The sequence below is a fragment of the Procambarus clarkii genome, chromosome 22 (assembly GCF_040958095.1).
Source record: "Procambarus clarkii isolate CNS0578487 chromosome 22, FALCON_Pclarkii_2.0, whole genome shotgun sequence".
NCBI lineage: Eukaryota > Metazoa > Arthropoda > Malacostraca > Decapoda > Cambaridae > Procambarus > Procambarus clarkii.
Window position 1 is genome coordinate 20,236,782 of NC_091171.1, and position 12,744 is coordinate 20,249,525.

Sequence of the window (12,744 nt, forward strand, 5' to 3'; positions counted from 1 at the left end):
GTGAGTAGTAGGGAGGAAGACTCACAGGCCCTTTTTTTTTTTCAGGCCAGAGGACCCCTGTGAGTTGTACGACTCACAGGCCCTTTTTTTTTGGGGGGGGCGGAGGACCCCTGTGCGGTGTAAGACGCACAGGCCCTTTTTTTTTTTCAGGTAAATTTTGTCAGTCACAGATTTTAGAAGTAAGGATTTCTTATGAGAAAAATAATTTCCGAGACTTAGAAGTTTGTTAAAGCCTTATGGGAGAAATTCAAATAACGTGTGTAGCACTTTAGGGTTTCCAGGAGAACTCTACGGACATGTTTTACATGTTTTCAACTTACAAAATCGTCTATGTAAGCCTTAGTTATTCATATAAATTTAGAAAATCACCTGTGTAAGTCATGGTTTTCAAGTCTCGTACATCACACCCCCCTCCCTCCCCCCTTACCTCGCAATCTGTCGCGTCACCTTTATTTACTTTACGCCCGGCCAGCCAGACATCGCATACAGGGTACCTCTTATCTTATCTTATCCGTAATATCTGGACCGTCCCTCCTCTCTCTCTCTCTCTCTCCTCTTCATATTATTCCCTCTTCCTATTTTCTGACATACTAATATTTTATTCCTTTTTCATTAACCAGTCAGTTTTATACAAATCAACCGAAGCATCTCAATGTAACCTTTAATACTGAAACTGCCTCAGAGACTATCTAAGCTGGCCCCAGCTACCTGCCCCAGGCTATCTGCCCGAGGCAATCATCACCTGATTACCTGCCCCAGACATCCACCAGTCATTGTCGGCGTTCGCCACCGTAATAATTTATATATATACATTAAGCGTTAATAAAACTTATTTATTTATTTATAATTTATTTAGTCATCTAATTCATAGTTTACACAATTTATAATAAAAGAGTTTATTCCCAGTATTCGCCAATCATTCTCGCTATTAATAAAACAGCCAAACGCTCACTCAGGGGCACACTATCGTTATTACGCTCATTCAGGGGCCCCCTCAGATCGCCAAAGTCTCAGAGGCCTACACTTTCAGTCAACATTCAATCTTCATCCTGTTCACAAGGTTCCCCTAGCCTAGTCATATCATCATGTCAGTGTGTCCTCTGTGCCTGTCTCCTATCAACAACGAAATCGTTCATGTGTGTCAAACACGATGTTTAACATGCCTAGGTGAAATGTCCATCAACGCTCTTCAAGAATGCAGACTGTACTGTATAGGATGCAATGGGCCTACACCGCCTGGACATTTTGACGTAACCTGTACCAGCTGTGGACAACTCTATTGTGCAAATCGTAAGTACCGCTTTTTCTCGCACATTCAATAAACTTTCAAAGAAAATATATATCCGAAACACACATACATACATACATACAGACAGTCAATTTATATATATTATTTTCATTTCAGTTCATGGTTCTACTTCCTGCCCATACTGTCGTTTCTCCGTTAACCGGGAACCTCCCACCGAAGCCAGAAACATCATTGAACCTCCACCCAAACGCCGTCGCATCATAAATAACCGTACGTTTTCACAATAATTTTCGTAATTTTAAAAGTTAATAATTGTATTTTTAACAAGTGTATAAACAAGTAATAAGTACTCATACAGAAAAATATTTCCATTACAGGAGTTCCTATTCGTGATCAAGAGAATCTCATACTTGGTGGAATCAACATCCCAGCTCGTAAGTAATATTATTATTTATCTGTAATTCAGTTTTTCCTCTTATTTAAACTTTTTGTTTTTCCTCTTAATAATAATTCCTCTTATTTACACGATATTTTCCTATTAAGGTTTTCAAATCCTCTTATTGTTTTCAAATGTGTTTTCCTCTTAATGTTTATTCATTGCTAATATTATATTACAGAATCGCCCCTGGATTCAACCCAACCCTCTGAGTGGAGCACACCTGTACGCAGTCAACCCCAGCTGTCCCAGGAGCTAGAAGAAGATGCACCAGACGGCAACCAGCATGCATCCTCAGATGAAGAAGAAGAAGAAGACAATCAACCCCCTGTTCACGACATATCAGATGAAGAAGTCAACGCTCCCGATTCCCCAGAGGTACTTAACTTAGATAACGTTGTTCCGCGAGTGTTAGAAGTCATTAACCATTTCGAAGGTTCTTTCTCGAGACATTCGTTCTCCATTCCCGGTCATTTAGACGCTGACCCCAGCGTATATATAAATAGGTATAGGGAATTTTTTATAGAATATATAGACAATCAGTTCAGACAAATACAGGAAGAATTCCCTCCCTCATTTCACATTTACCCTGATGTAAGCCTAATTTTGCAAAAACTTAATCATGCCGACGATCAATATGAAATATTAGATGAAGTATTTTCAATTAGAGGCGAAACTCAGACTGTTACGCAGGAAGAGGTGGAAGTTCTCGTAAATTCATGGGTTGACGAAATGTCTGCTAAAATTGACGAATGCCTAAAAAATGTCCAATCCTCAAGTGTAGGAATTCATTCCATGTCAGGCTTTGCCATTAATTTTTCATATATTCGCCACCCTATGCACCTTGGATCTTACGTACCATATCCTGCAAAATTAAGGGGTAAAGAATCAGTATTTAACCCTGAAAGTGAAGGAGATGAGTGTTTGTTACAGTGCATTGCAGCGTATAAAAACTTAGCATTGGGCAGGACTATAAAAAACGTTAGACAACATTACAAAAACCTTCGATGGTGTAGAAGATTCGTAGTATGGGCAGATGAAATCAGATTCCCCGTATCATTTGATAACCTTAAGAAAATAGAGAAGCTTAACAAAATTTCTATTTATATTTATACAATAACTCATGAAAGTAACAGATACTATCTTAGTTTAGCTAGGAAAAGCCAGGAAAAGTATGCCGATAAAGTTCCTTTGTTGTTATTAGAAGGCAAGCATCTCTGTCTGATCAAGGACTTTGATAAATTTGTAAAGAATATTAACCATAATCAGTATAAAATTCCTGACACTCATAAATTCTGCAAAATTTGCCTTTTGCATGCTCCCTTAGATGAAATTCAAGCTCACGAAGAGTCATGCACAGTATCCCAAGTATTTTCGTTCTATAATCCTAGTGATAAAATCAGTTTTAAAAATTACGGTAGGACCTATAGCCCAACTCACACCGCCTATTACGATTTTGAATGTCTATTAGACCGTCAAAATCCTAGAGGCATGGTGGAATGTAAGCATAAAGCAATTGCTTATGCTTACATGATTTTAGACAGGGAATTCAATGTCGTAGAAACGTATTCATACGTAGGCCCAGACGCGGTCAATCATTTTATTACCAAGCTAGAAGCCTCATGGAAAGCTATTCATGCTCAGCTCCCCAACTTCCCTAAGAACTTGTCTAGAGAACAGGAAAGAATGTTTCAAAGACAAAATACGTGTCAATTGTGTCATCAAACTTTCAAGGATAAGAAAGATAAACATAGACATCATAATCATGCTATTCAGGAAAATAATTACTTAGGTGCTTATTGTGCTCGTTGCAATTTACAATGTAAAAATGCTCGTAGATACTTGACCACATTTTCCCATAATGCTGCATATGATCTGGGAATTATACTTAAAGAACTGTCCAAAAATCCTAACCGCGATGTAGAAATTCTAACCAAGGAAGGATTGAAATTTATGCAAGTCATCATAGGTAAACTTAAATTCCTAGATAGCCTAGCTCTCCTTAATGGGTCATTAGGAACTTTAGCAAGCGAGCACGTTGCCGGTAAGAAACCCACCAAGTACACTGAACACATACTAAATGGCGTATCCGATGAAGCTAAAGCTCTGTTAATTAAAGGTAAACAAAGCCTATGTTATGATTATATTTCTTCCATGGACGTGTTAGATGAACCTCAGCTCCCTTCGCGAGATAAGTTTTACAATGTTTTACATGACTCTCCACTGTCTGAAGAAGATTATAACAATGCTCTTAAAGTATTTAATTTAGGGAACTGTACAAACATCAAGGATTACCTCATGTTATATTTAAAAGTTGACGTGGGAATGCTAGTTGATATATTTACACTTTGGCGAACATCACTGAAAGAAATTTATGAACTAGATATTGTTTTCTATGTATCACTTCCTAGTTACGCTTGGGACGCGTTCTTATTTAAATCAAAAGTTGTACTTGACTATGTGTATGATCAGAATATATATGATTTGTTGAGAAGGAATCTTAGAGGAGGGTTCACATCTTCCATTAGACAATTTACACAGGCTGTTAACGAGCACACTACATCTAACCCCAGCTCTGATGACGATACTCACATTTTGTACCTCGACTTTAACAGCTTATATGCAGCGTGCATGGCTGAGGTACTTCCCCAGGGAGGGATTAGACAATTAACTGACCTTGAGCGGGATACCTTATTAGGGCAAGGGTTACAACATATCCCCTGTAATCAAGACAAAGGCTATTGGATTTTATGCGATACAAAACATGTATCTCCCGAGGTAGCCAGGTATACTGATGATCTGCCCCTTGTACTGTCTCATACTAATATAACTGAGGAGTTTTTGTCAGAGTACAGTAAGAAAACCCTTAATGATGAAAAACGTAAGCTCCCACCTAAAAATACTAAGTTAATTGCATCCCACTTGCCCCAAAACGACTACTTAGTAAGCCTTGATTTCCTGCAATTGCTATTAAAACTTGGACTAGAAGTTGAACGAGTAAAAACAATCTATGAATTTAATCAGGCTCCCTATTTAAAAGATTTTATTTCAACCAACATTCGAGAACGAGCCAATACCACCTGTAAAGTTAAAGGAAAAGCTTTTAAACTCATAAGTAATAGTCTGTACGGGAAATCAATGACAAATATATCTAGATATGCTAATACTCACCATCTAGTAACGACAAAACATTCATTCTTAACTCATGCAAGAAACCCTTTGTATAAACGAGCTGTCTCTTTAGGTCAAGATAGGGTTCTCTGTACAGTAATGAAAGACATCCTTAAAGTTACCACTCCTTCTTACATGGGATATCAGATCTTACAGATAGCCAAGAGGCGTTTATACGAGTTCTGGTATAATGTAGTTAAAGCCCATTATGGGGAGAGAGCTAGACTAATTTATACGGATACAGACTCATTCATATTTACTCTGACCTGTAAAGATGCTTTCCAAGAAATGACAAAAGCTCCTCTAGTAGATTATATGGATTTCAGTAATTTCGACAAAGATCATCCCATGTATTCTGCTACTCGCAAAGGGGAACTAGGACTCCTCAAGTCAGAAGTAAAGCAGAAAATTATAACTGAATTAATTGCACTCAAGCCTAAAACTTACTCTCTCCTAACCCTTGATAATGAACATTTATGTAAATGTAAAGGGATTCCTTATCACCAACAAAAGAAAATAACGCATGCATCTTTTCAGAACACATTAGAGACAAATACAACTTTTAATTTTGTATCCCGATCTATTCGTAATGTTAATGGACAGATATGCACGTGTAAAACAACTAAGCGCGGTCTGTCAGCTTTTGATGACAAGAGGTACCTCATTAGTCCCACAGAGTCATTAGCTTACGGTCACCCAGACATTCCAGAGCGTGAGGTACAGGTACAGGTAGAGGAAGAGGTACAGGTAGAGGAAGAGGTGCAGGTAGGGGATCCAGTAATTGTAGATAATCCCCAACCGAGACGTCAATTGTTCCCCATTTTTAATCTTTGGGAAAAGCGGGATAGAGTCGCTCAGCAATTATTCCCTAACAACAACTAAGTCTGTTACTGTATTGTCTATGTATTATCTATAACTATATTCAAATGTCTATGATATTGTATTGGCTATGATTTGTTACTGTATTTGATATGAAAATGACTAAGATTTGTTACTGTATTGGATATGATTTGTTACTGTATTGGATATGTTATGATTTAATGTCTATGATAATGTATATTCTATGATTTTATTACTGTATTTGATATGTTCAAATTGCTATTTTAAGACTATGATTTATTTATTACTGTATTGGATATGTTATGACTATGATTTAATGTCTATGATATTTGATATTCTATGATTTTATTACTGTATTTGATATGAAAATGACTATGATTCAAATGTCTATAATAATGTATATTCTATGATTTTATTACTGTATTGGATATGTTATGACTATGATTTTATTGGCTATGATATTGTATATTCTATAATTTTATTACTGTATTGGTTATGTTATGACTATGATTTTATTGGTTATGTTTAAATAAAACTCGAATGTAGATTTCGTTTAAATACTCCTTTCATTATATATTTGTAGTTAGTCTATTGAATCCTAGCAACATGGAAGGGCAGAAAAAAGTTATTACTGAATCCCAGTTGAATATATTTAGTGAACCGTCAAGAATTATTATTGCCGGATTTTCAAATGGTGGGAAGAGCTATTTATGTGCTAAAATGATAGAGAAATATCAGCAGAACTTTGCAAAAATAATTATCTGTGGAAGCGGGTATAAAGAGCTGAGAACTAATCCACTCATTAAACATAAGATATCTTTTTACTCTGAAATTGTAAACCCTTTAGATGATCGTGATCCAGAGGACACATCTCATATATTAGTTGTTTATGATGACTTGTATGTTGAATCTACAAATTCTAAAATAGTAAGTGATATATTTACTAAGGGACGGCATGAGAACATCTCTGTTATTTTTATAACCCAAAATATATTTTTCAGTGGGAAATTTTCTAGATCTATAAGTTTAAATGCTTCTCATTTTATTCTGCTTAAATCAAGAGACTTGTCCCAGATAGAAACATTAGGCAGACAAATATTCGGAAAACAAGATGCCAAGAAATTTTTAGATATATATAAGAAAGTGATTTCTCGACAGTATGGGTATTTACTTGTTGACTTGGGCGTTAAAACACCTGAATCCATAATATTTAGGGGAAATATTGTAAATGAACCCCCATATGAAATAGTGTATCAATGGTGAACATTACACAAGCTCTTAATAAGATATACAATGACCCCAAGTCCATAGGTGGGTTTGGTGGCGTTTTAAAATTGTATAAGGTTGCAAAGAAAACAATCCCTGAAATAACTATAAAAGATGTGAAAGACTATTTAAAAACGTCTAATGCTTATACCTTACATCTATTAAAAAAACGTAAATTTAAACGAAGACGTATCTTAGCACCTAGACCTAAAGCTTTCTTTACCAGTGACTTGGCTGATATGACATTGTTAGCTAAGCACAACAATGATATTAAATATTTATTAGTTTGTGTTGATATATTTTCAAGGTTTGCACATGTAGTTCCACTATCCACTAAATCAGGTAAGAGTGTAAGTGAAGCCATGAAAGCTGTTCTGGATTTACCTTCATCAAAAGGTGTAAGGAAGCTTAACACTGATAAGGGCGGTGAATTCTATAATAAATATATGAAACGATTGTTAGACAGTAAAAACATTGATCTGTACAGTGTATTTTCTCAGGAAACTAAAGCCAGCATTGCAGAGAGATTTATAAGAACATTGAAAACTAAGATATATAAATATTTAACGGCTTATAACACCTTAACCTATATAAATGTTTTACCTGATATGGTTAAAACGTATAATAGAACACCACATAGAGGATTAAAGGGGAAAATACCTATTGATGTACATGCTTTATCTTTGCCTCAAGATGTGACTAGGCAGTTTAAGCTCATGTATAAAGGAGAGCAGCAGACTAAGCCACGCATCAGTAATCATCTGTCTGTAGGAGATACAGTACGGCTTGCCTTATCTAATCGTATTTCAAAGTTCAAAAGAGGTTTTCATCAACAGAACACTAAGGAAATATTTAAAATTGCTCAAATTGATACTAAACAACCCGTGCCTTTATATTATCTAAAGGACTTAAATAATAGACTTATAGAAGGCGGATTTTATAGAGAGGAGTTGACTCCCACCTACTTGTCAGATACATTTGAAATTGAGAGAATTATAAGTAAACGTAAAGTTGGTAATACTACTTTATATAAAGTTAGATACGTCGGTTACGACAGTTCATTTGATCAGTGGGTGAATTCAGATGACGTGAAGAAACTATGAAGAAGCAGCCCTTAGTTAGCAAGTATCGTGGATTTATTGAACTATTAGCTAGATTAGGTTATAATTCTAGGAAAAAGTTAATTAAGACTCTTAAAAAGGAACATATACTTTGCTTATCAGAAATATTTAATAATTTCTTAAAAAATAAAATTGAAGTTGGGAAGCCTATTTTAAAGAGACTTTCTAAATATAGAGCTCTACTCCATACATTAGCCTGTAAGAAGAAAGCTATTTCACTCAAGAAAGACATATTAACAAGTAAAAGAGGAGGTAATTTATTGGGCATTTTACTTCCCATAGCTATAAATTTCATTTCAAGGCTATTTAATAAGGAATAATGAAAGAATTCTATCTTGTACCACGAAAAGCTATTGATCAACAGAAGCCTACGGCAGTAAGTGTTGAGAAGCCTACGATGACAGTGAGAACAAATCCTGTTATACAACACTTGATAGACTTAAGATTAAAGCTTAAGGATTATGATTTTGCTGTCTCCTTGTTAAATTATTTTAATACCACTGGACTTGTAAAGTGGGATGAGGAAGGGAACATTACATCGCCAGTTACTGGGCTCAATATTGTTGATGACGTTATAGGCAGGATGTGCACTCCGAAATTGTTATTCCCAGAAGATAAACTGCCAATTGCAAAGTTGTTCTACTCTTTGACATCTACACCTAAGAATTTATTTAGAAATGTAGATGCGAAAAATCAAGTGTTTTCTCCTCCAAGTTTGAAGAGGAAGATCAAGGCTGTAGATGAAGGAGAGTCTACCTGGATATCATATTAAGGTGAGTTTCTGTTTATTTTTATCATTTACTATTAGTCTACAGGATGGATAGTTACGTTATATATGCAGCGAGTAACTCTGATACTGATGTATTTAAAAACAATGCTCCCAATGCTTTTGAAAATAGATTACATAATCAGCTGCCTTTAGACCCGAATAAAGCTTATGAAGTGTGCCTGAAGAATATATTCCTGCCTCCATCTTATTTCGCTGTTAGGAGGAATGACCCGGAAAGTTTTATTTCAGTTCAACTTCTAGTGTCTAATAAAAGTTTATCTGATTTGAGTACGGTGAATACATCTTTCACTTTAAAGTCGGATATTTTAGCCAGTGATAATTGCATAGAGCTAACGACTATTTTAAATAGAGAAATTTCTACTATATTTTCAAAAGGTTCACTGAGTTTTATAGGACCCGTACTTAATTATAATTTCCCAGATCACGGGGACGTTTATATGAAATATGATTCGAGTATTAATCGAATTAAGTTTAATGCAGCATTTAGTGAGAAGTTGTTAAAATTATTTATTACAAAGGATGGAAAATTAGTTGTTAGAATTTCTTTATCTTTCGGTCGAAATATATGTAAAGTTATTGGAGCTGAAGTAGGTAAAGCCTATGATATTTTTATTATGAATAAGCCACCTAATAACAGGTTATTTGTACAAGATACTTGCTATTATCATCCTAGGCCAGGAGGCCGTATAGATTTCTTGTGTGTATATTGTGATAAGGTGCAGCCCACCATGTTTGGTAATCAGATTGTAAATATCTTGGATGTTGTTTCGTTTCAAAGTAATGTAACACACAGGAAATTATATAAACCTTTAAATACGACTAATATTGATGGCATCAGTATTAGATTAACAGATCAAGATGGGGAGCCTGTATATTTTGAAAAGGATGGATGTACGATTGCAGTATTACATATTAGACCCGTTGATATATAATGGCATGAGTAGAGGGAGTTTATCATTCTCTCTTGGCCTGTTTAAACATGAGGGTCGGGTTTGTACCGCTGTCTGTTGACGAGGTAGGGCGATTTATCGCTCCTCGAGGGAAGAGAGGTGGAGCACTGGGCGATATTACTGTTTTTGATAGAAGACATTTAAGAGGAGGTGGAATATTAAGTTTCTTAACTGGTCTAGCTCGTAGAGCAACTCCTTTCCTATTAAAAACTATTATGCCAGCTGCATTGACAATGGGACAGAATGTTTTGCAGGATATAAATGCTGGTCAAGGTACTTTGAAAGATTCAATTAGAAAACGCGGTATGGAAACATTGAAAAGTATAGGTCCTAAATTGTTAGCAGGTGGCCGAATAACGAAAAGAAAAACGAAAAGACCTGCCTATATAAAGAAAATGGATAGATATAAAGACGTGTTTTCATAAAAACAGTACTAGTTGTATGCTAGACGCAGACATGATGAGTGTAAATGCTCCTAGTGCAGCATTGCAAGTTCCTTTAGAAAATTATACAGCTGCTATAAGCGATGGCTTTCCTAAAGTTAGTCCTCATAGAATGGTTGAAAGTACGATATTTTCAAGACAGACACAGGATATTTTACCTGTGAATTCAAGTATTAACAATAAATTTAAAGACTCTTATATTGAATTCCGTATCCCGGGAGTTAAGGGTCAATTTATTGATCTTTCGAGCTTGACGCTAGAACTGATGGTTGAATTAACGGGACCTGACGGAATTACGGCTTTAGCGGATATTAAAAATGCATCAATAGTCAATGGTTTGTCCCAGACAATGTTTAAAGCTGTAACTGTTTATTTAAATGAGCAAGTGGTGGAAACTAATTCACTATTTTCATATTTATCATATGTAAAGCTAATGACGACGCTTTCTGAATGTAAAGCTGAAAGATTTAAAGAACTGACGTATTTCTATAATGATGTTTTCCCTGAAAAATATGATGTAGATTATTTTAAGAATGCCTCAGAAGACCTTAAATCTAGATTTGTAAAGTTAAAAACTGAGGGAGTAAATTGTTGCTTTAAACTGCTATTGGACATTACAACTTTGAGCGAATATCTTTTGGATGGAATTGATATTCGTTTGAGATTAGAACTTAACAGTGATCCGTGGGTTATAAACAGTATTGAATCTGGATATAAGTTTAACATAAAACTAGCTAGAATGTGGATTGATCGGATAACTCCATTTGCATCTGGATTGGAGGCTATTAATAGAGCTCTGGCTGAACAAAATACACCAGTTACATATACGTTTGATAAGACACTCCACAAGACGTTCATTCTTGGTAATGGGCAGCAGAGATTAAGTATTGACCAGCCATGGGGGAGCATTATCCATGATAAATTATTTATTATGATGATGGATATGGAAGCAATATCAGGAGCGTATACACTTAATCCACTTTATTTCGATCACTGCGATTTATCTAATGTATATATTACACGTGATGGGACAAACTTATTTAATATAACTTGCAAGTTCCCGAATAAATGTTCGAAACTATACTACGAGACTCAAAATACAGTAGGCTTTAATGCTTGCAATACCTTGACATATAATTCATTTATAAAAGGAAGAACATTACTGGCATTTAGACTAACACCTGAGGAATTGAGAGATACCCTTCCTATAGAGGCTTCGGGCAACCTGAGAATTACATTAGAATTTGCTGTTCCAGCGAAATCGAATAAAGTTATTATTTTATTCGGAATTACAACGGGATTATTGAGAATTTATTCAGATAGGCGAGTTGTGTGTGATACAAGAGCATGAACTGCAAACAAATTAATACGGCATTGAACGATATGAAAGGTAGTAAAGCTAAATATATTGGATGCTATTTAGCGACGGATATATATAGAATAATGAAGCAAATACGGGACAGACCGATTATGTTTATAATAAATACCTTAGGAAGAGACTCTAAGGAAGTAATGGGTCACTGGATTGCTGTATATAAATCTAAACGGAAAATAGTTATACTCGATTCATATGGAATAAATGTGTATTCGCCATACATTTCGGAGTTTTTAAATTATTATAAAGACTGTGATGTATACACGTTTACAGAGCGACTTCAGAGTTTAAATACTTACGTATGCGGGCTATATGCGATGTTTTTCTGTTACCATCTTTCAAACAAGGATCTAAAAACTGCAATAAAGCTATTTGAAACTAGTTTTACTTATGGAGAATATATGCAGAATGATAGGAACGTAATGAGGCTATCTTATGCTTTATTTAAAAATATGCCGAGCTGCTATGAAACGCTGTGTTATGATAAGAGCGATATTTGTTGGAAAATGTGCTTGGAGACGACTGGCTGAATGAGGCTATAACAAATTATCTAATGGAAAATGGTGAGTACATTTGTTTTGAGGTTTATGTGTATGATAAATATTGTACATGTGTAAACGCTGTCTGAAACTGTTATTCTTTATTTACAGAGATGAAGAGTGAATAGGACGGATATTATACAAGCGGATTGAGGAGCGAGCTTCTTAGAACTTCGGGCTAAATGAATCGTTTATTATAAATTGTGTAAACTATGAATTAGATGACTAAATAAATTATAAATAAATAAATAAGTTTTATTAACGCTTAATGTATATATATATAAATTATTACGGTGGCGAACGCCGACAATGACTGGTGGATGTCTGGGGCAGGTAATCAGGTGATGATTGCCTCGGGCAGATAGCCTGGGGCAGGTAGCTGGGGCCAGCTTAGATAGTCTCTGAGGCAGTTTCAGTATTAAAGGTTACATTGAGATGCTTCGGTTGATTTGTATAAAACTGACTGGTTAATGAAAAAGGAATAAAATATTAGTATGTCAGAAAATAGGAAGAGGGAATAATATGAAGAGGAGAGAGAGAGAGGAGGGAGAGAGAGAGAGAGAG

The 12,744-nt window shown here is 35.4% G+C and overlaps 1 protein-coding gene across 1 annotated transcript; it reads left to right on the forward strand.

The window, feature by feature from the left end:
• The first annotated feature begins 948 nt into the window (after positions 1 to 948).
• Positions 949 to 12,297, forward strand: LOC138367437 (uncharacterized). The gene is made up of 5 exons (XM_069329092.1): positions 949 to 1,290; positions 1,406 to 1,519; positions 1,627 to 1,683; positions 1,867 to 2,666; positions 12,292 to 12,297. Exons 1-5 carry the CDS (start codon positions 1,086 to 1,088, stop codon positions 12,295 to 12,297), a joined length of 1,182 nt encoding a protein of 393 aa, XP_069185193.1. The 5' UTR covers positions 949 to 1,085.
• The last annotated feature ends 447 nt before the right edge of the window (positions 12,298 to 12,744 follow it).